The sequence below is a fragment of the Strigops habroptila genome, chromosome 3, assembly GCF_004027225.2.
Source record: "Strigops habroptila isolate Jane chromosome 3, bStrHab1.2.pri, whole genome shotgun sequence".
Classification (NCBI taxonomy): domain Eukaryota; kingdom Metazoa; phylum Chordata; class Aves; order Psittaciformes; family Psittacidae; genus Strigops; species Strigops habroptila.
Genome location: NC_044279.2, coordinates 87,284,745 through 87,310,451, shown reverse-complemented (window position 1 = coordinate 87,310,451; position 25,707 = coordinate 87,284,745). Strand labels below are relative to the sequence as shown.

The following is a 25,707-nucleotide window of genomic DNA, read 5'->3' as shown; positions in this document are numbered from 1 at the left end:
GTTAATTTATTTCAGAACATATAGTGTCACTTTAAAGCAGCCAGAAACACAGCTTTAAAGAAACCTGTTTGCTAGCCTCTTATAAAGACTACACCATCGCTAAAAGGTTCATCCTCGTTATTAAAACAGTTCTGCAGTCTTCCCACCCCCAGCTATTTTAAGTTCCTGTGACAAGTACCATCCACGTTAGGAATTTTCACAACATCCTGAATGTTTTGCCTGTAGAAACAGGTTTTACAAGGATAATAGCATGAAGTGCTTTAACTGACCAACCCGCTTAATAACCTGCAGTGGGATCACAGAGGCACACATGACCCTTGAGCAGCAACATGCCAGAGTACCTGTGTCGAATATGCTGCCTATTGACAAACAGGAGATGTCAGATGGCAACAGAAAGCAGAGAATGTTAATTCAAAGTACTGGAGAGCATTAGTCATGCTGGATGGCCACAGTAAGTTCTGCCAACGTATTCCAGATACAAGTAATAAATCTGGGATTTTCTGGCTTCCCTTCTTCCTCCCACCTTTCAGGAAACACACACACAACCACACTTCAACAGTAACGAAAAGAAGCGGTGTTAGGCACCTGGATTAAGCAAATTCATGTTGCTTCAACACAAAAAAGAAAACAATCTGAGTTAAACAAAAAAGAGAAAGTTTGTCAGTCTTACTCCAGGAACTTCTGCTAACAGCACCTGTGCCATTATATGCTTCACCATCACTGAAGCGTTCATAATCGGAGTGTTTAAAGGCTGTACAACATACAAATTGGTTTGAGAAAAAGGAATACCCTGTATTAATCCTGTAGAAGCAGAAAGACTCACTAGGCTTTGTGAATTTAAAGACAGTTAAATAACAGTTCAAAAGATTGGGAGAAAATTCAGCAAAATGAACACAAGGCTATAACAATTTTAAGGCCAATAATCATACGCGTAACTGCATGTTTGTCCAAAAGCGGAAATGTAGCAAAACTATGCCTGAGAAATAATTTCACTGATCATGATGCAGCGGAAAATAATTTCTTTTGAATCACACTTGTTTGCTTCCACTTGAAGATTTGCAAGCATTAAAGTAGTAGCTAAAGCCTAGGAGTCATAGTTTCTCAAAAGTGTAATTCATTTATCAGCATAAATCCCATCTCAAAAAGTAACACGAGCAGCTTAGGAACATGAACGCCATTAACTTCCAGTCCCATTTAGAACCACAAGTGCATTTGTGTTCTTTGTAAAAGAAAACAATCCAACCCTGCAACTTGTGTAGATAAATCCCTATGACTTTCTGAAATTAGTCACTCTACCAATTATTTGCATGAATTAATAACCATAAAATGGCACGCATAAGACACTGTAAAATTAATTAACACTGACAAAGGTAAAAAAGAACTTAGAAAATTCTTGCAAATGTGTGTGTATATATCAGATGCCTGTGACTAAATTTTTTAACAAGTCATTTGTGGCCTTTTAGAAAGGGATGTTTTTAAGCCATTTCCTTCATTCTGTGCTGTATAAAACCATGGTACTTCATCAATCCCTCCAGTTCATAGGCATTTTCTTGGGACTTAGTTAAGCAGTACAACATATGCCTCCTGCCTGTATATACAACAGACTCTGAAACCAAAGTGCCAAACCTATTAGCATGTTGTTACTTTATCATGTCATGCTGTATGTATCTGTGAGGCATGCGTGCCAAAAGCTCCCTCAAGGGAAAAGTCTCCTCACCTTCCACCTTAATGCATCTCTACACAAATGTTTCCAATTAGGCAGGACTCCTAGATATATGTATTTGCAATAGGTGGCATTGATCCAAAACATTTACTGCTTAGATTCCTCTTTCTGGGAGGGTCAAACCCAGCTTTGGGACAGCTCTACATTTGAATTCTAAAATCTCAAGTTGAAAAATGTTCTCATTTTTTGACTTGGCTCAGATAAGCTTTTTTCTGAAAAAGATGTAGGGGCCCAGGATTTTCCTTTGGGCCGACTTTGGGCATCTTTATTCAAATGCCATAGTGATTACATCATTAAAAAAGGCCATTACATAGAACTTCATTTCAAGCACTACAAAATGAAGATGTCAAAGTACTTCAGCAGCTATCTGGAGCCTGTGTTACAGGTTACGTAAGTGATAGAGAACAGGAACTTAGCAAAGCTGCTCACCTTCTTCGTCTGAAACATCCAGGACCTCAGTCATTGTTTCAGGTACATTTAGCTTGTGCTTCTCTGTCACAGTCTGCAAAGACAGAATCATCAAGCCTCAAATTAAACACCCAAAAGAAGCAGCAAAGCTTACAGCAGGATATTTGCAACAGCAACAGCAGTGGGATCTGCTAAGACATTTTATAATGTGCTTCCCCTTCCCCTAAGTTTCTTTTTCATCTTTACTCCAGAAGCTCCTATTCTCAGTACTGTATAAAGTAACATTTATTCTGGCAGAGAAGTGCAAGAACATAAAGATAACGAGCTGCTCAGAGGAACAAAAGAAAAGAAAGCTCTCAGCAAATTTATTTATAAATGGTGCATGCAGAACAATTCAGCTCGATGTTTCAAAGATGATTTTAAAATGAATTAGGTAATGTCTACACAAGAGCTTCAGAAAGTTGTATGTGGCATATGGAAATTATTAAATCGTAAAGCATTTGGAAATGAAGTTACGAATGATGTGAAATTTTTAAACTAAAAAAAGATGCGAGGGATTTACACAGATCACTTGAAACATTTCTCTCCCCCCAAAAAAGTGACTACACTGCATACTAATGATATCCTTTTCATAGATCATGTATATTCCTCCAAATCACATATACGCCAGGGATAAAAAAAGTTATTGGAAGATTCTGATATATTTTGTGCACCTAAAAGCTTAAAGTATTGTGATACAAAGCAAGTATGGACCAAGGACTGCTGGGAGGACACTGCTTAAACCTGAAAGCACAGAGTAGAACACTGGAAGATTTATTTTCAATATGATTTTATCTTCATAACTGACTTGCAGAAGGAAACAGAAGATGTTCAGGGGTGCTGAATCAAGAATGGGGACATCCTTTTAGCATCAAGGCACACACTGGAGAAGGAGATGAAGAACATGAGATAAACTGTAGGAAGTGCAAGGTGTGAAAAAGTTGCCTGCAGGAAACTGTTCAGTGTGTTATGGTACAGGAGACAAAATGCCAAGGGCTTAAAAAAGCGCAGTGATCAGAAGAGCATTAGTCACATTAGAAAAATCAGTATTTCCCTGGCTCCACCCAGATCTGCAGTCATCTGAGGTGAGATGCCATGGAAGGGAATCAACCCATTGTCCTTTCAGTTATGTTGGAGCAGATGTGCCCCTTTGGCATGGAAAGGAACGTCAGGAGAACACATCTTGCAGAACTCCCACCCAAGCAGTACTTCATTGCCTACTGGAGATGGTATCTATTGAGCATAAATTAACATTACATGCAGAAGTCGTGAAAGAGGGATAATTAATGTCAGCCAAATCCCAAGTTCCTTATGTAATATGCTTTTGTGAAAATGGCCATTGATATCAAGCAGTAAAGTCAATAGCAGTGTTGGTTGCACAAAACCTACTAGGTATTTCCTGATTCTGTCTTACTCTTCTCTAACAACGTGACAAAGAAGCATTCTTGGTTATTTTAAGATACTGCACTTTTATAAATAACAAAGTTACCAACAGTGTAATTTGGAAATTTGTTTTAAAAGCCTGCTTCACATTTTTTAAATCTATTTAAGTGTTACAGCAGTTTTCAATTCACCCTTCTGAGGTACGGGGAAAGAACAATACCCTTTGCTCCAAATGGCAATCCCAATTAGGCCTCCTGAATTCCCTCTTACCCGTGATTCAAGAGAATTCACTATTTCTCTTGCAGCATTTTTCATAACACATGTTCTGTGTTGAAAGCTAGTTTATGTTCACCCAATGCCTCTACCAATATGACTTCCCCCCCTCCCCTGCATTTCCAAGGCTTGCCTCAGATAGAAATGTCAGGCAGCAGCAGGATGACAAAGCCAGGAATGGCAGATGGGGAGGATGCTCTCATTCAGGTAACACTGACCTCGTCTTATCAATAGTACAGCAGTAAGTTAAAAAATACATCCTAAATTAAAAATAAAAATCACTGACACTGGGCTAAAAGAATATACCCAGGTGAAGGGGGCTGTGTGTTTTTCAAGTGCAGTGGAAAGTACAGAATGTGAGTACTAATTTACTGGCATTGTAATTGGCATCCACCCAAAGTGTACCGCAAACTCTCTATTGACAGTTCCTATGTTCCCTGCATAAAATAACTGAAAAGTCAGGGGGGAGGGAAGAAAGGAAACAAAGGCAGGAGGAGGTAATCAAATTCTGAAGAAAGGGAAAAGAAAGGGTCTGCCTAAGAGCCACAAATCCTAGGTTTTGTTTGTCTGCTGTATGACCAAAATTTAATTAAGAGAACTTGGTATCCAACCTTAGCTTATTCCAGAACTTGAAGTTCCCAACTTACCTTACATACAAAATCCCTTTGATTAGAATAACACAGATGTGAACGGATGCTACAATACTCTAGTCTACAAGCCACAGGTATAGAGAAACATTGTACACTATCTTTTGATTAAATTACCTCTGCAGGCCCTAGTAACTAAGGTTCACTTATCATTATATCAATTTATTCCTAAATCAAGTTTTTACAGGCCCCTATAGAACAATCTGGTCTCTGGCTAAGGCTCACAGACATTTGTTTACAGAGAAGTAATGATACTTTCTTTACTTCTGATATTCCCTCTAGTCACAGAAAATTATTACATACTTTAACAATTGAAACAAAGTTGGGAAAGCAGAATCACAAGAATGTGTGCGTGTGCACATGCATGTTTCAGGAGAACAAAAAATCTCTGGAACACTGAACTTGGCAAGAATCACAGATTCTACATCAATTCCCAACCAAAGTTGTTAATTAATGTTTTTAAATTAACTTTTAATATAATACTAGATGGGGTTTGGGGGTTTTTTTGTAACTGATAGGCACATTAGGAGTGTCAAATACTCCCAAAATTTAAAATCTATATCTCACCCCACTTTGAAAATTGCTCAGTATATATTTCTCAAACTTCCTACTGTTCTGTTCCACTGAGAATTCAATTACTTGAATGCTTCTGTATTTAAGACTTTCATTGTAAGGCCAGGTTTTCAACTGGTGACATAGAATAATCCAGATATGTAATTCAGGTATATAAACCTATATGTACATTCAATGGCAGTATACTGTAAACAACCTCAAAGCTCCTCATATATTCATTTGTTCACAGGAAGACTAGACCTGTTTGTGTAAATACCCCAAAACTTAATTGCATAGCCAACCTTTCAAAGGGTTATTCTGATTTATTTCCTATATATATCTAATTTGTGAGTAAACATAAGCACACTTTTTTCTCTCTGTTGCTTTATATTCATGTGGCTGCACTGATAATAACACTAATGCAAGTAAGAGGAAAACTTGTTCAAAGTTAGACCAAAAGCTTTGGCACTGGAGACCTTTTCCTCATCTCAAACGCCAGTGACTTGAATACCAAAAAAGCATCAGCCCATCTAAGATTCGCCATGCACCACTCAGCTACAACCTCAGAGAATGAGGTAGCTATGGTGACAGCACCTTTTTTTCAGTGCTAAATGCTGTGTTCTGGTTTGGCAACACCAATCTCACCACCATCTGGAGAACTTTATTGCAGGGAGTGCCTGTTATCTAGACCTCCTTTTTAGGACTTGTTCTGAATTATGTTTAATCAACGTTCCCCATCATGAACACCACCACCAGAGGTTTATATTCTCTATATGCCTAACGTACAGGATTCAGACAAATTCATAGCTAAAAAATCTGCTTAGTTTATCGAGAGTTCCCACCTGACTTTTAAAAGCAGTGCTTTGCACACAGACACAGCTCAAGATTTCATATTCCTCTTATATGCAAGCATTAGAGGTCAAGTATGCAAATAAAGTTCAGTATTTGATTCAGTCCTAAACCCCAGGCATCTGGTATCTAGTAGAAAAATCCATTACCCTCAATGTTTAAAAAAAATTTATCCAAAATAAATAACTCACAGATGTCTTTTCATTGTGTAATCCCTGTTATTATGAAGTATCTAATACTTACATATGACAAGGTACAAGGCTCCACAGTGCAACATGACGTACAATAGGAAGGAAGTTACAATTTATATCAGGCATAAATGGGAAAAGTGTGCCAGGACACAGAAAAGAGAGCAGCAAAGGTGCCAGTTGAGGCTAGAAAACACACTTTTGAAGAGCTAAAGTTTCTCCAAAAATTTTACGTAGGTTTGTTTTTCTAAATCTCTGAATAGATAGGTGTTTATGCATGCACATGCGTGATGTGCTATTTGGTTAAACAACAACATGAAACAACTACTAACAAAACAATAACTTCTGGAATTATGCTGGCATTCCTTGCCCAAACCTGACTCAGTCTGATCTTCGCAAGTCATTAATAAATTATGGCTCACTCTATTTGTAACCTTATGCCATGTTACTTTTATTCCATCTTCCTCTGTTCCTATCAGCGGGTCTCCTGTCAGCACGTGACAAAAGCAGAATTATTTTCCCATTTCTTTACCTTTGGAAGAGACTTTGGATTTCTTCCCTTCCTCTAACACTCTCCCTGATTGAACAGTGGCATCTTCTAAGTAATCTGTGGATTTTTACAGCTCTGAGCTCCTAAGTGACAACTAGATCTTACAGGTTTTTCTAGACTGATCATCTTTCTTGCATTAAAAAAAAAAAAAAACCCAAAAAAAACAAAAAAACCCAAAAACAAAAGTATGACTTTACAATAATGTTTCAAGACAAAATGCAGTAATGGAAATTTAAATTAAAATTAAGTTCTTAAATTATTTCTAATTTTCTCCCTTCCTACCTGCTAGAACATTTACAGATGGGAGGTAAAAGTCCAAGAAGATAAAACCTTCCCCTCCCAGAGTGTCAGAATATATTCATTTTTCCTGGTTTAAAGTGACAGAACTACCATGCTGTTGTTCAGCACAGGCTATACACAAGCCCTGAAGTCAAAATACAGACTATTAAGAGTGTGGAGGACTGAGAGGACTAAGCACATAAGGAAAAATTCTTTTGTATTTTGGAAAAACAGTATCTATTTGAACTGAGAGTGACTTCAGTAAGAACACGATTGATGTGATTCAGAGCCATATAGTGAGCACCATTAAGCCTGGCACCAGTCCATCACTGGTACAGCCCAAATGCTAAGAAACTTACTGTGGTGTGCTGCAATGGTCGAGCCTCAGTAGGTGTCAGAAGTGTAGAAACGTAAGGAGAGAATGAAAAGGGGAGGCAAAAAGAGAAACAGAGAAACAGGACAGGACCTAAACGACAATGCACAAACTTCTGGAAAGTTTGGGTTTGCAGCTGAGACCATATCTAGAAAAAAGTTTTACCCTGCTTTTGAATAGTTTTCCATCTGTATGCACACCGGTTTTGTTACCTAGCTCAGTGAAGCCTGTTGTGTTGCACACACTGCTTAAAAGATACACTGAAAGCATTAGAGCACTTTTGCAAAAATCCAACAAAAAGGGGAGGATGGGAGGGCTAAAACCAGAAAACAAAAAAAAAAAGGACAAAGATACATGGAGAGCCTGAGGGGAGAAGAGAAAGACAACATTCTGAATAAAGGAGAGACATTTGAACGCATCTGCAACTCACAGTTGTGGTGGTAGTAATCTCCTCCGTTACAACCTTCAGCGTATCGACCACTGAGATATATCCCAGCCGCCTTGCAATAGCTAAGGCAGTGTTACCATTCTGGAGAGAGAAGAGAGAAGGGGGGAGAGAGAGCGCAATGAGAGGGAGGATTGTGATGTGAACCAATGAGCTCACTCTCAACGCTGCATGAGCCAGCATTTCCATCCAAAACAAGGCGCAGCCTAGGAAAATCACTGTTTTTTTACCGTTACATCTGACTCTGTCTTTGTAACTTCTTTAAGACTATAGCCCTGATTGCCATGGTAACACAACACACTTACATCTGCCTGCTATGCTAAATAAGAAAAGCACTGTATGGTTTAACCCTTCGGTGCTCAAATTTCACTATACACAACGTCTGGTCTGCCGACAGACATTTTATTTTGCATAAACGGCTCCAAATCAGAAATACTCTATTTTAAAATATTACAGTTTCACTTCCAATTGAAACCGTTAAGTCTTCATCAGATACAATTCTCTCTTTGGGGAATACAAGATTACGACCGTATTGTCGGCATACACTTCTATTCCTCCCTACAACAAAAATGCATGTCCAATAAAAGCACATAAAAGCTAATGATTTAACAAACTATTTAAGGCTTGGGCGGGAAATTAAAGTCCATTTAAATAAATTCATTTGCCACTTAAATGTCCATGGTAATAGATGTGCCATTCATCAAATGGAAATTAAAATGATAATTTAGTAAGTGTTTAGGCCTATTTATCTCCATTTCATCGCCTGGTACCCCTGTCACTTGACCTGGGGAGTGGAGGAAAGGACATGTTCCATAATTCTTTGTAAAGAGCTCTACACAGAATTGATTTATGTTCTTTTGCACCAAATAAAGGACAACATGCTGGCCTACCAGGGGAATCATGGAAAGCCACTGTACTGCTCTTTGCACTGGAATAATTTCTTATGTGACACCATCACACAGTGTGCAGGGTATCAGCCTGAGAGCTTCCCTCTGCTTCAGTATTGGCTTTAGTTATCTATAATTTAGGTTACTCTAGCTCAGGAACCCTGAAGCAACACACCATTTGTGGATTAGCAGCACGAAATTAATAGATTAGCATCTCCACAGCACAAATACTTTGACTGCTACTGTCACTTGCACGTTAACTGCTCCTATCCCACTCTCACATCCCTCTGCCAGATGTCTCAGGTTGAAATTCTCTCTAATCTCAAACTAGAGGTTGCTATGTGTGGACAAGGACAGATCTAGTACCTGAGAAAGAATACAAATGGTGCAATAAACACATCCTTGAGGCTCTGCTAAGATCTGGATTAGTTTTGGGCACAACAGCCCCAACATGAGGACTGAAAGGGAGTAAGACTATCAGCTGAATATGCCCACCAATACCTACAGCCCCAAGAAGCTGGCTACAATGGCTTCTTGGTTGATGATCTGGTGCATAAACTGCTATTTTGGATAACTTCACAGATGGTTAGTCAATGTGATCATTCCAAGACCGAACAAGGTGCCAGTGCTGATTTAAGCATGCACAATGTATGCACATGGAAACCTGATCCACTCTGGGGAATGACATGAGTTTTGGCCATTCTGGCTGCACTTTAAAGGTTACCCAATTAGAGGTGGCTAATAACACCAACATGAAACAGGACAGTTGCATTCCTGGTGACTGCAGAGCAGGAGCTGTGCCAGAGGTTACGGATGGTCTTTGAGGAGGCATTAACATCAATGAACTCAGTAAGAACCTGAAACAGATCCAGTGGATAGAGGGAGAGAAATCTGGGGCTATACCTTCAAAAAAGCCCAGGTTCTGATTTCCCTTTAATTCTTCTGGAAAAATCCTTATTGAGGTATCAATTTACAGATGTGTGAGGCAGAGGGCAACTGAACAAGCACAGCAGAGGTAGCTGAGGCCATCCTGACCCTGCAGCTCAGAAAGCAGTTTCCCCACCTCACTTTTAAACTTAGAGCACAGTGAGTGAGATCTGATCTGAACTACCTTAAAAGGATAAGGAAAAGAAGAGGAAGTTACATTTACACATCTGATAACCAGCTGTATGAGGAATACTTTCACCATAACAAAGGCTAAGCCCTAATAAAGAAAAGAAAAGTAAAGAACTGTCCAGGGAAACAAGTTCCCACTGGGACTTCACAACTTACAGTGGTGATGGCATTGGGCTTGGCCCCATGTTGGAGAAGGACATTGATGATGTGAGTGTGGCCTTGTTGAGCAGCTTGGTGAAGAGGGGTGTATCCATTCTGTTGTCCACAGTGGTTATGAAAAGCAAAAAAGAAAGAACAACAGCCACCAGTAATTAGATTAAACACTTCCCCTTGCTTCCTTCCACTTTTTTTGAGATATTTCAAAAGAAATTATGCCATCATTTGACCAAAGGATAATAAATCTTCACTACTAATAATACTCCTTCTCCAGATTAATGAAAAGATAAAGGAAGAAAATATTTTTATTCACAAATCATCTTTCATCTCACAATATAAATAATTTCTGGAAAGACAGATAATTCCTCATTTCCTAAATCAGAGGTAGAAACAATGAGAAACAGTGAAATTCAAGTGGCACACAAAGGACATAGGATCACAGCTGAGGCAGAGAACATGCTTCTTACTCTCACATATTAGTTTTCTACAGAAGCCCCAAGATTTGCCTTTAAAGTATTTGAGCCAATTTAAAAAATATATAATTTTTAACAGCAATGATTTGAGACTTTTTGCTTTTAAAAAGGCTAACAACATATACCTATTACAAATGTCAATCAATTTTAGCTTTACTTTGCCTTCAAAAGGCTGCAACAAGCTGTAATTACACTTAAAAACATGTACGCAATGTCTGTATTAATAAACACGCTTATCTCCATATACTTATCTGCTCCAGTGATTCATTCTAAGGTGTTACAATACAGAAAGTTAAGCAAAGTGTACTTCAGCTAGTTGATCTGAGATGGTATTGTGTAAGTCCAGTCAGGCAGTTTATTTACGAAATTATTTGCAATTGGCTTTGAAAGCAAGCAGAGAATAAACTGGAAGAAAACACCGAGCTGATCTCACTGCACACTTACGTAAAGCCTAGGGGCAGGCTCTGAAAGACACACTCTGAGAGTTCTCTCTTTTGCAAACGAACAGATGCCAGGAATGCTTTGTGCTACTCATTAAATAGTGATAGTTCAGAGCTGTTACAGTTCTTATGCATGCAGGGACTACTAAGAAATTGAAGGAGGATTTTACTGTAGGTTGTAGCACAAAGAAAATTCACTATCTTCACTTAAATATTAGTACAGTCCTTCAGAAACAGAATTCAGCCACATTATTTTTCACTGGAGATGCACAAAGCATCATGCAGGCTTTCTCTACTCTAGTTAAAGACTAAGCTGCAACAGGGGTTACTTATTCTTTAACATGCCTATCCTGAATGCAGTCAGGGTGGATTTTCTCTTTAAACTGAGTCCACAACACTAGCTGACAGATTGCCAGTATTTTTATTGCTCCCTAGGTGTGAGATTTTGGAGAACCACTGCCTCACACACTCATACAAAGTTGCTGACATTAATGAAACTATTCTGAATAAGTGAAATATCTGGGCAAATAGCCTCAGAATCCAGCCCAGTCGCCCCTTAGAGAGTGAGAGCTAATACTAAAGGCGCAAGTACATCTGCCCCTTCAGTTAGCCTCCAAATACCTAAGCTGAATGCCTTGGCAGCTACAATTTGGATCCTGTTAGCATTTGCTTTATTAATTCTTATCAGCTGTTTTTTCTAGTATCATTGCCTGTTCTTCTGGAATCCCTGGGTTTTGCTCATTGGTTTGGGGTGATCTCACCAGGGATGGGCCAGCATCTTTTATTTATTTACTCTGCTCTTTCTTACCACGTTAAGCTGTGACCCCAAAAAAATGTACTTGTACATTACTACTACTACAGTACTTGTACAGTGCTACTTTGGGAAATGAATCCACTCCATAGGTCACAGCTGGAGACAAGAGGAGCTGGCCAGAGGGACCAGCAGATCACAAGCCTGGGATTTTCATTGAATCTTACTACTAGGTATGTCACTAGAAGTATCAGTGGGCTTCTTCAGGTTGATCGCAAGACATCCAATCTGAAACTAGTAGTGACTGCCTGAAGCCAGCTTTAACTAAAACTTTAACTTTAAACTTAAAAGTTAACTTTTTAACTTCAACTTTGGCTGAAGCCCTGCAACTCCTGAGTTAGCCTCCTTTTTCTGGTAAGGGTGATGTGATGGTATCTGGGATGCAACGTGCTGTTGCTGTCACCAAAACCTCTATGTGTATACTAAGAAGATAGACAATTCTTGCTACAAAACGCACCACATTCAGCTGTTGGTGTTCAACTGCTGAAGTCAGTGGATTTTGTTCAGACTTTGGCTATAGGCAGTTGGGTCCAACTTGTCAGTAACAGTGTACCCAGATTCCCCTCAAAAAAAAAACCAAAAAACAAACCCAAATGTGTCTTCTCTAAGCTGCATTCCCACACCACAGCTGCTTCCTCTCCAGAGTCACACCACCCACACATTGATCATTCTTCCCACTCTTTTCCCAGCAGTTTGGAGAGAACCTGGCATCACCCTCAAAATGTCTGAACTGTTACTTACTAGTTTGGCAGCACATAGGTGTAAGCCATGTGTAAATGAGATCAGAAACAAGCTCACATTTGTTAGTTTCCAAGCGCAAAGAAAAATAAACAAACAATTAAAATGATTCTCTATCTCCTTTTTTCATACTCCCAAAGAGTTAACTGACTTTTCTGTTGTGAGCACTACAGGATGAGATATAGCAGTGAGTGTTTCTCTACAGTCACCACTCACCATATTTTGACACCTACCATGCAATAATTATAGTTTTCTAGTGAAAAGGCACTAAGTGAAAAGGTATGTATTCCTAGTACTCTGTTACCAGGTTCATAATAAAGAGCAAAAGCAAGCAATGAAAAATTCTTTACCTTCGTTTTAGCATTGACATTTGCTCCCTGCTTGAGAAGAAAATTCACCATTTTGATGTTTCCATAGTGACACGCCACAATTAAAGGTGTATAACCAAGCTACAATAAAAGAACAAATAAGTAAAACTGCAAGCTCAGTGGAACATTCCTTTTACAAGGATAGCATCCTTTGGCGCACTGAAGACAGTAGCCACTTCATGATTTACCTTTGTCTGAGCATCTTGGTTTGCACCATGTTTTGTGAGTATTTCAGCTACGTTCACCTTATCCTCTTGAGCTGCAAGGTGTAAGGATGTCAGTCCAGTCTGGAGGTGGAATATACAAAAGAAATTAAAAAATAAAGGTAAAAATAAGGATAAAGCCTATTTTACATGAGGAAAGAAATCTAGCTTTTCCCACTTTCTCATCTTTAAAACATAAAGAGATCCTAACTATAGCTTCCAAGTATGGGTGGTTTGGTTTTTTTGAACAAAGTAGGGTTGATGCTTCTCCTGTTCTGGCTGGCAAACAGCTCCAAAGCAATTACATCACCATAATCACAGAGTAAAACTTTCAGGCATCAACGATCGTGGTCGGATTTTATACAATAATGTCACTTGGGAAGCTGAGGAGCTCATTAATAAATTAGGGAAGCACATTTGCTTCCCACTCCTCAGACAGGAAAAGGAACCTTGACAACTGCAGGCACGAGCCAGAATGAAGAAAATAACTCCAAAAATAAATCCCATTCAAAGATGCCAAAGAAATAGATGCAGCCTTTAACTAAAAGCTCACTGCAATCATGAACAGAGTACTTGCCTGTGAACAAGGCAGGGAACAAATTCTGTAAGAGAAATGTAAATCACCTTTCTCATTAGTTAGGTAGTGTAACACAGTGAGAGACTTGAACCTTCTATTTTGACTTGTATGAAAAAAGGCTGCAGACTTTGACCTTAAGAAAGACTTACATATATGCCAGGATAAATCTAGTGACCTATGAACATCTACAGTAATGGGGTCTTTTTTGAGGAATTCATTTTCTATGAAAAAAACTGTCACATACAATCACAAAAAATAAAAAAGCCAAACAAATTGGACAGGTCCTCCATAGGATTTTTCTCCCTTGCTACTGTGCTAATAATGTTATTTTGTTATTTGCCAGACACTGCAAATTTCTTCTACTTGGAAAGAAGGCTGAAGGGTAAATGCACCTTGCAAAAGCATTAAACTATTTTAGACTGCAGCTTTCTGGTACCTGATATATGTTCTTAAATCTGGGGGTTGGAACTAGATGATTTTTAAGGTCCCTTCAACCCAAACCATTCTGTGAATGCATGAAATCTACCCATGGGCCCACAAACTCCAGAATTTTACATTCTTCTTCCTTTGCATCTAATGTAAAACTTCAGAAATATATGCAAAACACCTGAGAGATGGCAAGGTTGCAGTACCACAGAAATACTGCAGTCCTGCCTTCCTGAAGGCGCAGAAACAATTTGCTCTTGGTCTGCCTTTCCTCCTGTAACCTCTCTACCAGAGAAAGGTGTTACATCATTTTCCTCTGGTCATGGCAAATAGCTGCAGCTCCTCCTGTGTGTTTCCCAGTACAGCTGTTAATTACACAGTATGAGTTAACTGGTCAATCCATCTGCCAGTCCTAGAGATCCTCTTCTCACTTTTACTGTTCACCCACCTGTTGTCACTTCTGCAGACTCACAAGTATGTACACAAGGAAGCGAAGCTGAGAATTTCCGACAAGCTGACATAATTCCTACACTGCACTTTGCATCTTACAGTATAGTCCCACACACAGTACTTTGTCTCCAGTTTGTACCTTTGTTGCCACATGGATATTGGATCCTTTCTCCAAAAGCAAGGTCACCATGTCAGTGTGACCTTCTTGGGAAGCCAGATGAAGCGGGGTGACTCCTTGCTTGGTCAAAATGTTGGTCTCAGCCCCATAGTTCAATAGAGTGGTTGCTATCTGCATCTGATTCTTCTTGGCAGCAATATGGAGAGGGGTGTATCCATTCTAGCACCAGTCAGGGAACAAAACAAGAATAAAGTTAACACTACAACAGCCACATAAGCCTAAGAAGCCAGACACCACAAAACAGTATTCTTTTATTACCCATTATTACTAGAGATGAGAGTTCATTACATTTTCAATGCCAGACATGTCCCACATGGCCCTGCTATTGCATTGCTTTGTTATTTTCAGCATCTAAACCAGAACAAAGCCAGCCCTTGCTCGGGTGGGCAGGACTGTTCAGCTGATACCTTCAAACCACCCAGAGCTTGGCACTTACATTTTGAATAACCTATGTTGTAAATATTCACTTTTGACTGATCAGCAACATTCTCCATGATGGGTGCACACTCTTCACTGCATTATGCTTTTTCAGAGCATGTGGGTAGAGGTGCGTTTCCATATGGAATTTTGATATGTGTGTCAGTCACGGCACCAGCTGGGAGCAGCAAGAGGGAGGGAGGAATGGGATTTTTTGGATCAAATTAACTGTTTGTCTGGATTGGACGGGACTTGGAGCAACCTGGTCTAGCGGAAGGTGTCCCTGCCCGTGGCAGGGTTCCATCTAGTTGGAACTAGATGGTCTTCAAGGTCCCTTCCAACCCAAACCAGTCTGTGATTCTGTGATTTAGACAAAGCAGAATGGTACTGATGGCACTTTCTGGCAACTTTCCCTCCTTTAACTGCTTAACCACAGGCTGTGGGAGGAATCCTCTGGGTCACAGCAGACAGCCCCCATTGGAGGTGCTTGCTTGGCAGGTCTGTGCGGTTCTTTAAAACGGGATCTTTACCAAACCAACCTACTGAAATTGTCACTTGTGCCTCTCCCCATGCACCACACCGGACACCGCAGCCCTGAGAGGCGCATTTAGCCGGGGAGCCGCGGTTTTCCGGGCGGTACAGCGCGTGAGCGCCCGGCTCCCCTCAGGCGGGCGGCACGAACACACTCACCTTGGCGGTCGCGTGTGGCGAGGCGCCCTTCTCCAGCAGCAGCAGCGCCACCTTCTGGTTGTCGTAATGGGCCGCGACGTGCAGGGGGGTGAGGCCGTTCTGTAAGGGCGGTTACGGCGTTAGGCGGGAAAGGGGACGGGGTGTGGGGGTTGTTACGGAGCCGTTAGTGCCTGAGAGGACCGGGGAAGGGGGAGCGGAGGGGCGTTAGTGCGGGATAAGCGGTGGAGTGGGGTGAATGTGGGCCGCAGGTCTCCCCAGAGCTAAGCAATTCCCACAGCATCAGAGCTGGTGAACCGGCCCCCCGCCCCCTCCCGTTTATCCATTAGGATTTTGAGAGTTTGGGCAGTTCAATGGAACCGGCACTTCCTGAGCCGCAGAAATGTGTCCGCCCTCCTGTCAGGGATCCCACACACTCGGTTTTCACAACCTAACCCTCACCCTTTGGGGAATGTGACCCTCGCGCTCAAAGCCAACGCCACCACACAGCCTCCTTCCGTGTGCATGTTTCACACAGTTCTTCCCTAAGGAAGAATACAAAACGCTGCTGCTATTTTATTTTTCTTTCATTTCTCATTAGTACCTTGCCAGCTGAGTCGGGAGAGGCACGACGCTGTAGCAGGAGTTTTGCCACTTCCAGACTCCCGTATTTGGCAGCCACATGCAAAGGTGTGAATCCCTTCTGAAAAATTCCAAGAGATAAAAAACACATGTTTGCGTTAAAGGTCAGGCTGACATCTCTCTTTTAAGACTGTGAAGACTAAGCACTTAGTCTTCAACCTATATTCCTCCCTCAAAGAACCAACAGCCATACCTAGAAAGAGCATCATCTCTTGAAAGCACGTTGAGAAGCATGAAATAGAAGAAAATACTTTCCCTTGTATTATTCTTCCTTACGTGTACGCAGTCAGGCTGGCAGACATTTTCTCTGATACAGACTCTACTAGCAATGTGCACTCTGTGTGTGGGCAAGGAAGGCACTTGTTCAAATTTCTACTCCAAACCAGCTGCACTTTTTAGGTTCACATGATGACAGCTTCAGAAAGAATTTCCTGTATCACTTGTTGCCAGTAACAATGAAACACCATCTAAATTCAGTGAGAAATGCTCCAAACTTTGTATTCCTCCTTTAGAGTTTGTTGAAGAAAATGATTTGTCTTCTATCCATACAGACACCAAGTTCTGCTGCAGTCTCTGAACTGCAGCTAAAAAAATTCACACCTAACTCAATGGCAGTGCTTTTGGCAACATTAAACATTGTCTCTTAAAGAGAGTCCTTTTCTATTTGTTTTGATAATGCTTGTCAGTACAGCACAGGTGTAAGGTCTATGTCAAAAAATGCTCTTTGTCTGTTTTTTTAATTTAAAAAACAAACAAAACACACCAAAACCCCAACATGTTGATAAGGAAAATTCATGGATGCAAGACAGCAGGTGGCAGACTAAACTGCTGCCCTGACAGTAATTCCAGGGAGCTACAATGACCTATTTTCCTGACACATAAGTGATATGTAATCTTATCATTATTTTTATTATCATTATGGATGTGGACCTATTGGAGGAGTCCAGAGGAGGGCCACAAAGTTGCTCTGAGGGCTGGAGTACCTCTCCTCTGAAGACAGGCGGAGAGAGCTGGGCTTTTTCAGCCTGAAGACGACTCCAAGGAGACCTTAGAGCAGCTTCCAGTGCCTAAAGGGGCTGACAAGAAAGCTGGAGAGGGGCTTTGGACAAGGGCATGTAGGATAGCACAAAGGGTGGTAGCTCTGAACTGACAGAGGGGAGATTTAGATTAGACCCTAGGAAGAAGCTCTTCCCTGTGAGGGTGGTGAGGCTCCGGCACAGGTTGCCCAGAGAAGCTGTGGCTGCCCCATCCCTGGCAGCGTTCAAGGCCAGGTTGGACGGGGCTTGGAGCAAACTGGCCTAGTGGAAGGTGTCCCTGCCCGTGGTAGGGGGTTGGAACTTGGAAATGGATAGTCTGCAAGGTCCCTTCCAACCCAAACCAGTCTATGATTCTATGATTAACATTTCATTAATCCCACCTCAAAAAGAGTTCATGTCAGGAATCTCAAACATTTCTAGTTCACGAATAACAGGTTTGTAGAGACATTTTTCTAGTGGACTGCATCTTCTCCTATTCATAATTATAAAATTTTCCTGCAGTCCTAAAGCAATTACCACAAAGCAATATGGGAAATTAGGAAAGTGTTTAGTGTATTTTTAGCCATTCTAATGTGATTTAACAGCTGGATAAAAGAACAGCACACATTACCACTAACCCATGGATCATAATTTGAAAATTGCTGGTTTAGTCTTCTAAACCCTGGAAGACACCCCACTGTTCAAAAATGGTTTAGCTCCAGCTGTAAAATTGGGTGTACTTTTTAAAGACCTAAAACAATAGTGAGAATTAAGTGAGTCTCTATCACATGCAATAGATTTGGAAAAGATGTCTTGGCACACAGTTCTGTTCACAGCTGTCTATTTTCTTACATGTTTATCACTTTGTTAGGAATGTATTGGTAAACATTTTTGGCTAACAAAACATTAACAGTTCTGCAGACTTGTTTCTTTATAACTCCAGACAAAATGGCCTGTTGTGTCATATGACACCTCATTTATAGAACCACTGGAGATAAATTCAGCATTAGATGTGGCTGGACAGATGCTGACTTCTATGTTTCAGGAACATTCCTTTCCGCTAGCAAGACCAGAATTATTTTACTATTTAAACAAACAAGGTATTGAAGAATAAGCAGGCCTTTTCATAAAAAAAAAAAAAAAACACCCCAAACAAACAAAAAAACCCCCAAAAACCCCAAAAAACAAAAAACCCCCCAAAAAACGCAACTGTTACCATCATCCTCTTTCCTTTTTTTTGAAATTTTGTCAAAAAAAACCCTACCCATAACACAATGGGAAAGAGAGAAACAAAGTATTTGTGTACATTTTAAACCTGCTGGGACCGTATATTTATCATAATCCGCATTTGGCTCCACTGGGAACCAAACTCCCAACTTCAGATGACAGCAAAATGTGAAAATCTGGCTCACTTCTGATTTATTACTTCAGTCTATCAGATCACTGTTAAGTAAGAATAAAACAAAAGACCCAAACACGTTCAACTTCTCAGTGTGAAAATACATTCCTCACGAAACAGGCATGCGCTGTGCTATGGGCATATATTATGTCTTACTTTGGTGGACATGGAGTGCGAGGCACCGGCCTCTAGGAGAACGGATGCAACATCAACTTGTCCCTCTCTGGCAGAGATGTGTAGTGGAGTGTAGCCATTAGTAGTTGCTGCATCAGGGTGGGCCATGTGCTGTAGCAGAAGTTGGACGATCTCCGTTTTTCCCAAGCGAGAAGCAATGTGCAGTGGAGTCTGTTCTTCCTACAACTCAAATCGAGTAGATAATTAGCGCAGGTAGAACCACCCTGAACACAATATCCTGGTTTATCCCATAGATCTAGCTATGCATCTGTCTGGCAAAAATCATAGGAAGTAATAGGGAAAAAAAAAAAAAAGCCATCAACAGAGGGCTCAAAGGTTCATTTCTGAGCTTCAGCAGTGTCCTACTAGAACAGAGAGAACACACCAATGTTTCAGCTATTGCTGAACAGTGCTTACGCAGCACCAAGGCTTTCTCTGTTTCTCCCTCTGCTCCCAGGGAATAGGCTGGGCTTGGGCAAGAGGCTGGGAGGTGGCGTAGCCGGGACAGCTGGCCCCAACTGACCACAGGATAATCTATACCTTGTAACATCATGCTAAGCAATGAACTATGGGATGAGATTTTCCAAAGGAGCTCTTGCTTGGAGACTGGCTGGGCATCAGTCTGCTTATGGGAAGTGATAGGTGATTGCCTCTACTCCGCTTGTGGCAGGGAGGAGTTGGTGTTGTGTTTTGGGTTTTTTTTTTCCCCTTTTTTCTGCACCTACTAAACTGTCTTTATCTCAACCCAAGAGATTTTCTCGTTTTCACCCTTCGGTTCTATCCCCAATCCTGCAGTAAGTGAATGACTGAGCGCGGCTCAGCTGCCGGTGGGGTCAGCCCACCACATGCATTCTCTTTGAAAGATCTATGCATGGACAGGTTAATGTTTTCAGAACTGTTTCTAGGTGTGCTAAATACTGAATCAACAGATCAAAAAAATTAAATTGCTCTGCCCTAGCTGCTCTGCTTCAGCTATGTTTCTGAGTAAGAGAAAGCCAAAAAACCCATTTAAGCAGAACACCTACCCTGGCTCGGGCATCAACCAGGGCCCCATTTCTCAGGAGACAGCGAACAACTTCCACCTGCCCAGCACGTGCCGCCATGTGCAACGCAGTTTCTCCACGCTGCAGAAAAGCAAAAACATTTCAGTGTTCTAAACCTCCATGAAGAAACAGAGCTCTGACGGTGTAAATTCCCTCCCTGTCAACATGTGCAGAGACCCACCTTCCCACCAGCCGAGAACCTGGCTTCCGACCCTGGCTTATGGAAATTCTGCTGAATAGACTCCCCTGGTCACACATGTTCCTCAGCTTTCTACGTAACAGCGCATCAGCTTGTGTGCTGTGCAGGAGAGTATATCAATCCTGTCTCTCTCAAGGGATTCCAAGGTATGCGAGCCTCAAGATGGAAGAGGATATTTTTCCAGATGGTCTCTTCCTGCACACTGTGTGGAGCTGGCAGCATTAAAATGCCTTGCAATGGCTGTGCACAACTGAGCCAGCATATGAAATGTGTAAAATCTGTGCTCAGCAGCGTGGCTCTGCCTGTAGGCTATGGAAAGCATCTTGTTTGGAAAAGCATGGAAAGCCTTTTGTAGCCCACAGAATTTGGAGGAGAATATGAAATTTTGCAAAGCTGACTGGAGTGATGTGGAATTTCTGATCAGGATAATTATGGCTACAGGATGATACACATTCACAGCATTTACTTTTTGCACAGCTTTGCAAAGCAACACTGAAACTGAGTATTTCTTGATGATGGAAGTTTCTAGCTTAATTCTGCACTGTCCAACATTCTCTGCGGTCACTGTCCTAAACTGGACTGAAATAGTCCCTGTGCAACTGGCACATTAGGCAGTGGGATAGTTCCACAACCAGGAGCTCTGTATTTATCTGTATGTTATGACATAACATCCCTGGCAGCCTTCAAGGCCAGGTTGGACAGGGCTTGGAGCAACCTGGTCTAGTGGAAGGCGTCCCTGCCCATGACAGGAAGACTGGAACTACATGAGCTTTAAGGTCCCTTCCAACCCAAACCAGGCTGTGATTCTATGACAACACAGCAGGAGCAACCACTTCTTTGTGTTAATTGTTCTCTCTCCTTACTCTAGATCTGTTTAAGGCTTTTACCCCTAGGACTATCAAGTTAAAATGCAATTGGCAAAACGAACACTCTGGTGTGTTCATTTCTCGACTCTGGTCGAGATCTTTTGCAGCAGAATCAGCAATCATGTTTTCTTGTCCTTCATCTACATGCAGGAAAAGAAGCAGCCTGAGCTTTCCTACTAGTATGAACTACTAATTAAAGCAAACCCTCCTCACTAGGAGTTGATTTATCTTGTCATTTTAAAATTAACATTGTATTACCGGTTGTAATTAGTAAGGAGGCAACAAACAAAATCCCACAGCCCTAGCTACAAATCTTAATAGAGAATGTCACCCATATAAACTTCATTACCTGAAGAATGATCTGTTTAAAATGTGAATAAGGTTTGCATTTTGCACACTCTAAAGATCAAATTTCTGTGAAGACCCTTTTGTACTTGAATTAGCAATGCAGTTTAGCTTTTGCAAACAGTAATTCAACAGGGAACTCCAGCTTACCAAGTAAAAACCAAGACCCCTGTGTAGAGTAAGTTGTGATGTGTTAAACTTTGCATACAGATGTCCAGTAACGTAATACTTTTAATTGCTTACAAGATGATTCCTTGTTGGCTTTCACATCATCAATAAAGTTTTTATGTAAAGACTGTTTCTATTACAAAGTATGAAAGTAGTAAGAGACTCTGTCAAGAAAAATCCATTCTAACGATTCAAGCAAACATCTCTGTGTGCTCAACATCTTTACTAGGTTCCATATTAGATTTTTCTAATTGAGAAAAACTGATGAGTCCACTGTACCTGGATTACTAGATTTTTGTTGATTTTTGTTTTTGGGAACACTTCTCTATAACGTTATTGTCTGGTAAAAACCTGCTGTCAAAGGACAGGTGGTCATAAGTTGAGCATTTGTCTATACTGACAAATTTGAACAGTAAGGTATCTGTGAAATACAGCTCGGAAAACCATCATGTTCTTCTAATTGTTGTTATTCTTGGTAACTAGGCTATTGGTATACAAACACTGATTTCTATGATAAGTCAGGTTCTGCATTTTGTGTTACCTCCCAAAGGTCACATTTTCTAGATTTAAGCATGTTCTTCCAAAAGGCACCACTTCCTGGAATTTCCTGTGTGAGAGGAACATCTTGAACTTGGCATTTGCACTTTTTATTTAATTGTTAGGGTTTAAGCATCTTATACCCTTTCACTGATACAAATGATGCAATTTCATGGCAGCCAGTGAAGCTATGCAAGTAGAAATTAAAGCCATTTGGGCTTAAATTTCATTCTTCAGAATGGAAACACAGTCTTCCCTGTGCCTTGGATTATGATCATTTTGGGATGTATTTGGTGAGCTTTGTCTGTTTCTAAGGGAAACTCTGCCTACTCAAGAAGAATACATGAAACCACAGATGGCTTATAATGCATAGATAATTACCATTTCCCCTGCTTCACTTAAGGTGCTGGAATAATTTGCCCTAAAATGCAAAAAAGTCATAAAGAATCATTAAAATGTGACCTTTGGTTGAACTACATAGTAGGCCAGACACTTTTTGGAGGAGGTATCGCACAGATGATTCTAGTCTAAGCCATACTCACAATGTTAGTGACATCGGGAGAGGCTCCATTCTGCAGCAGAAGGAGGACTATGTTCAAGTGGCCCATAAATGCAGCCACGTGTATTGGTGTGAGGCCCGACTGCGAAACAAAGCAAGAGCAGTTTTACTCCTCTGCACGGGCGTAGGGAAGGGGCTTCTTCGTTTAAATAAAACATAAGTGAAAGTGAGGCATGATAGGAGAGAGAAAAAAGGAAGCAAAAAAGAGAGAGAGAGAAGGAATGTTTCTTCAGGACACGAAACATTTGTCTACCTCTGTTATAGCCTGGATTGAAGCCCCATATTTCACCAGGAGTTCCATGACTTTGATGCGATTTTTCTTGCAGGCAATGTGCAGTGGAGTAAAACCATTCTGTGCAAAAGACAGTCATGTTAGTCAAAAACATGCAGCTACACTTTACACACAGCTCCATGCTGGTGCACTAGGAGCAGAAGTGTTAGAGTACCAGAAGCATTTGTTCTGTAAGCACAACAGGTTAAGAACTACAGACATTTCCCAGTAGTCTGGGGCAGAACAAAGCAGCAGCGCTGCTTTCTTCTCAGGCAAAGGAGAGAAACTGAACTTCCACCTCCAAAAACCAAATACAAACATGCCTGTTCTCACTTCTTTGTGCATACGCACACACATGTATGTATGTGGTTCTGAAGGCTGTGCACATATATATGTGAGGATGACTTCAATTGGTTCCCAAGTTTGCCTAACACAAGGAACATGTAAGAAATTATATTGATCACTTTGAAATCAGGTAGCGTCTTTGGAAATGTATAGAGCATATTCCATACCTCTCTAGGAAAGGAACAGAGTACTTCTTCTGGATTGCACCTTACTTTGTCATTTTAGAATATCTTGTAATCCAAGCACCTTATGTATTGATTTTTACACTTCTGCATTCATTTACAGTACACAGTTTTCATGTTTGTGTGTGTGTGCACATTCTGTGAGGTATCTTAAATAAATAATCAGCCGCGGTTTCACAATACAAAGTTGTTCACTCTTGAAGCATCTGTGCCCCCCCTTCCTTTATTCCTGCCCTGTGTCATGAAGCATTGTAAGCAAGGGTTCAGCCCTCATTCAGATTGAAAATAAATGGGACAGAGACAGGAATGACAGAAGAAAGGAACATCCTAAATCAAGAGTGCAACCTAGCATTTTGTATTGTGAGACAAGAATTCTAGTGTTGTGCTTGCCATCAGCACACACTCATTTCTTTGGAGATGCTTATTCAGCAAGATTGGAGCCCAAATGAAAGTATAACTTCATACTCTATACTGCAATACAGGCTTTGACTTCGAGCTTTTTCTATGTACTATTATAGTTAATGCAGGTTAAGCATGTGCCTAAAGCTAAACAAACACATTATTCACCACATGTGAACATTTTAGTAAAAAGCACAGGTAACATTTTTGGATAATGCTGAAAAATTGCTGTATTTTCTAATAAAAAGGATCAGTGTCGCTAAACAGTCAACTAGCAGTAAACAGAACTCATCAGTGAAATCTTAGCTTGTGGGAAGGGGCATGTGACAGATTATTCTGCAGTCAGTTTCTGTTAAGGGAAATGTTAATTATTGGTTGATTTGAAGGTGCTTTAAAGCAGATGCAAATTGAAAAAGCTAAGAACGCATACAATGCTTGTATCCCCAAATTATTTTACAAACATTAACAATTATTTTTTTAAAATCTAGCTGAAAATTAATTATTCGTAAAATTTATTCCACCCCAGGACTCTACTGAATATTATTACTACTATTAGCCTTCTACAATTTCTAAAGAAGGAATCAAAAAATTAGATATTTTACCTCCTGCACAATATCTCTCAATATATTTCTTAGGGAGTTTTACAGTTTCAGAAGTTTCCATTTTTTCACTGTACTGCCTGAGTTGATTTAATTTCACTACTTCTATTTAAGTGAAGAACAGTTTGATAGGGGAGAGGAGAAGGCAGAAAAAAACCCTGTATCACTAATAGAAATTATGAGCATCATTTAATATATTAAAAACTATAAACAAACCAGAGGCAACAAGTCCCTGATGTGAGAGGAAACAAGGGAGGGGAGGGAAAGAGTCTGGAGGAAAGAGAGCAGAGAGATAGCAGCCTGAGGGTGTTCTCCTTTCATTTCAGATGTTTCTCTGGGAGGGAGGAAGAGAAGGGGAAGAACAGGAGCTGTATTTCTGGTTATGGAAGAAAAGAAAGACGTGGGGGCTAGCATATAATGTGTGTGTGGGGGGGTGTAGCTGAGGAAAGTACAGCTAAAGATAATGGGAAGACTGGCAAGAAAAACAAGGAAGGATGAAAACAGCATAGAAATATATCAACCAAGTGAACATGATACTGAGAAAGACAGAACAAGAAAAGCATAAGAAAAGGAAGCAAGAGAGGTTACATTATTTGCGGGCATAGAGAGGCTAAGAAAAATGAGAGGGCAGAAGAAAATTGTGTCAATATAAAGTCAGTTCCAAGGAAGTAAGGGAAGTAACAGACAGGAGGAGCCTTCACAAAAAAACACAGGGTCATACTGAAGGCAAGAAACTGGGGAAGACATCAGAGCAGTGGAAGTGCTGTGGAGGCACTGAATACAGCAGGCAGTGGCAGACTTCTTGCCATGCAGAAGTATCTCAAGTGTGCAGTCTATTTCTTCCCCACCCCCTCCGAGAGTGTAATATATTGGTACTGTATCTTTCATTCAGCTAATAGTTCACAGAGAGGTTTCCCATTAGAGAAAATTGGAATCTTGTCTGGGTTTGTACAGATTAAAGACACTTGAAAGCTTTATATGTTCCTGAAACCAAATGAGATGTTTTTCTCTCAGTTAGGGGGTAATGCTCTGACCAGTGAGTGAAAGGAATCATACCTGTTTTCCTGTAAGCATCAGAAGAACTGGTTTTTGAAAAGGAAGAAAAGTAGCACCTAATAGAGGGGAATGTCATAATTTGATAAATGCAGAAATATTAGCTTTTTAGCATATTTTCTCTATGCCAATTAACTTACTGATTTGGGTGAAAGCTTAGAAATTATTTGTGTATCATATCACATAGTATGGAAAACCAAACTACTAATGCAGTAAAATACCAATGCCTATGTCAGCAGCAGCTAGGAATGGCTCTGATTTTAGGAACTCCATAAAACTGCCAGACCTGACACTA

The 25,707-nt window shown here is 40.6% G+C and overlaps 1 protein-coding gene across 29 annotated transcripts in view; it reads right to left on the bottom strand.

The window, feature by feature from the left end:
- Window positions 1-25,707, bottom strand: part of ANK2 (ankyrin 2) — a 340,186-nt gene that overhangs the window by 72,691 nt on the left and 241,788 nt on the right. For all 29 annotated transcript variants that reach the window (XM_030479945.1, XM_030479950.1, XM_030479959.1 and 26 more), the window contains 12 exons: window positions 22,817-22,915; window positions 22,547-22,645; window positions 19,872-19,970; window positions 18,829-19,026; window positions 16,220-16,318; window positions 15,640-15,738; window positions 14,494-14,691; window positions 12,887-12,985; window positions 12,681-12,779; window positions 9,869-9,967; window positions 7,695-7,793; window positions 2,153-2,225 (listed from right to left, as the gene is read on the bottom strand). In XM_030479945.1, coding sequence (XP_030335805.1) covers window positions 2,153-2,225; window positions 7,695-7,793; window positions 9,869-9,967; window positions 12,681-12,779; window positions 12,887-12,985; window positions 14,494-14,691; window positions 15,640-15,738; window positions 16,220-16,318; window positions 18,829-19,026; window positions 19,872-19,970; window positions 22,547-22,645; window positions 22,817-22,915 — 1,360 coding nt within the window. The remainder of the gene's footprint in view (window positions 1-2,152; window positions 2,226-7,694; window positions 7,794-9,868; window positions 9,968-12,680; window positions 12,780-12,886; window positions 12,986-14,493; window positions 14,692-15,639; window positions 15,739-16,219; window positions 16,319-18,828; window positions 19,027-19,871; window positions 19,971-22,546; window positions 22,646-22,816; window positions 22,916-25,707) is intronic.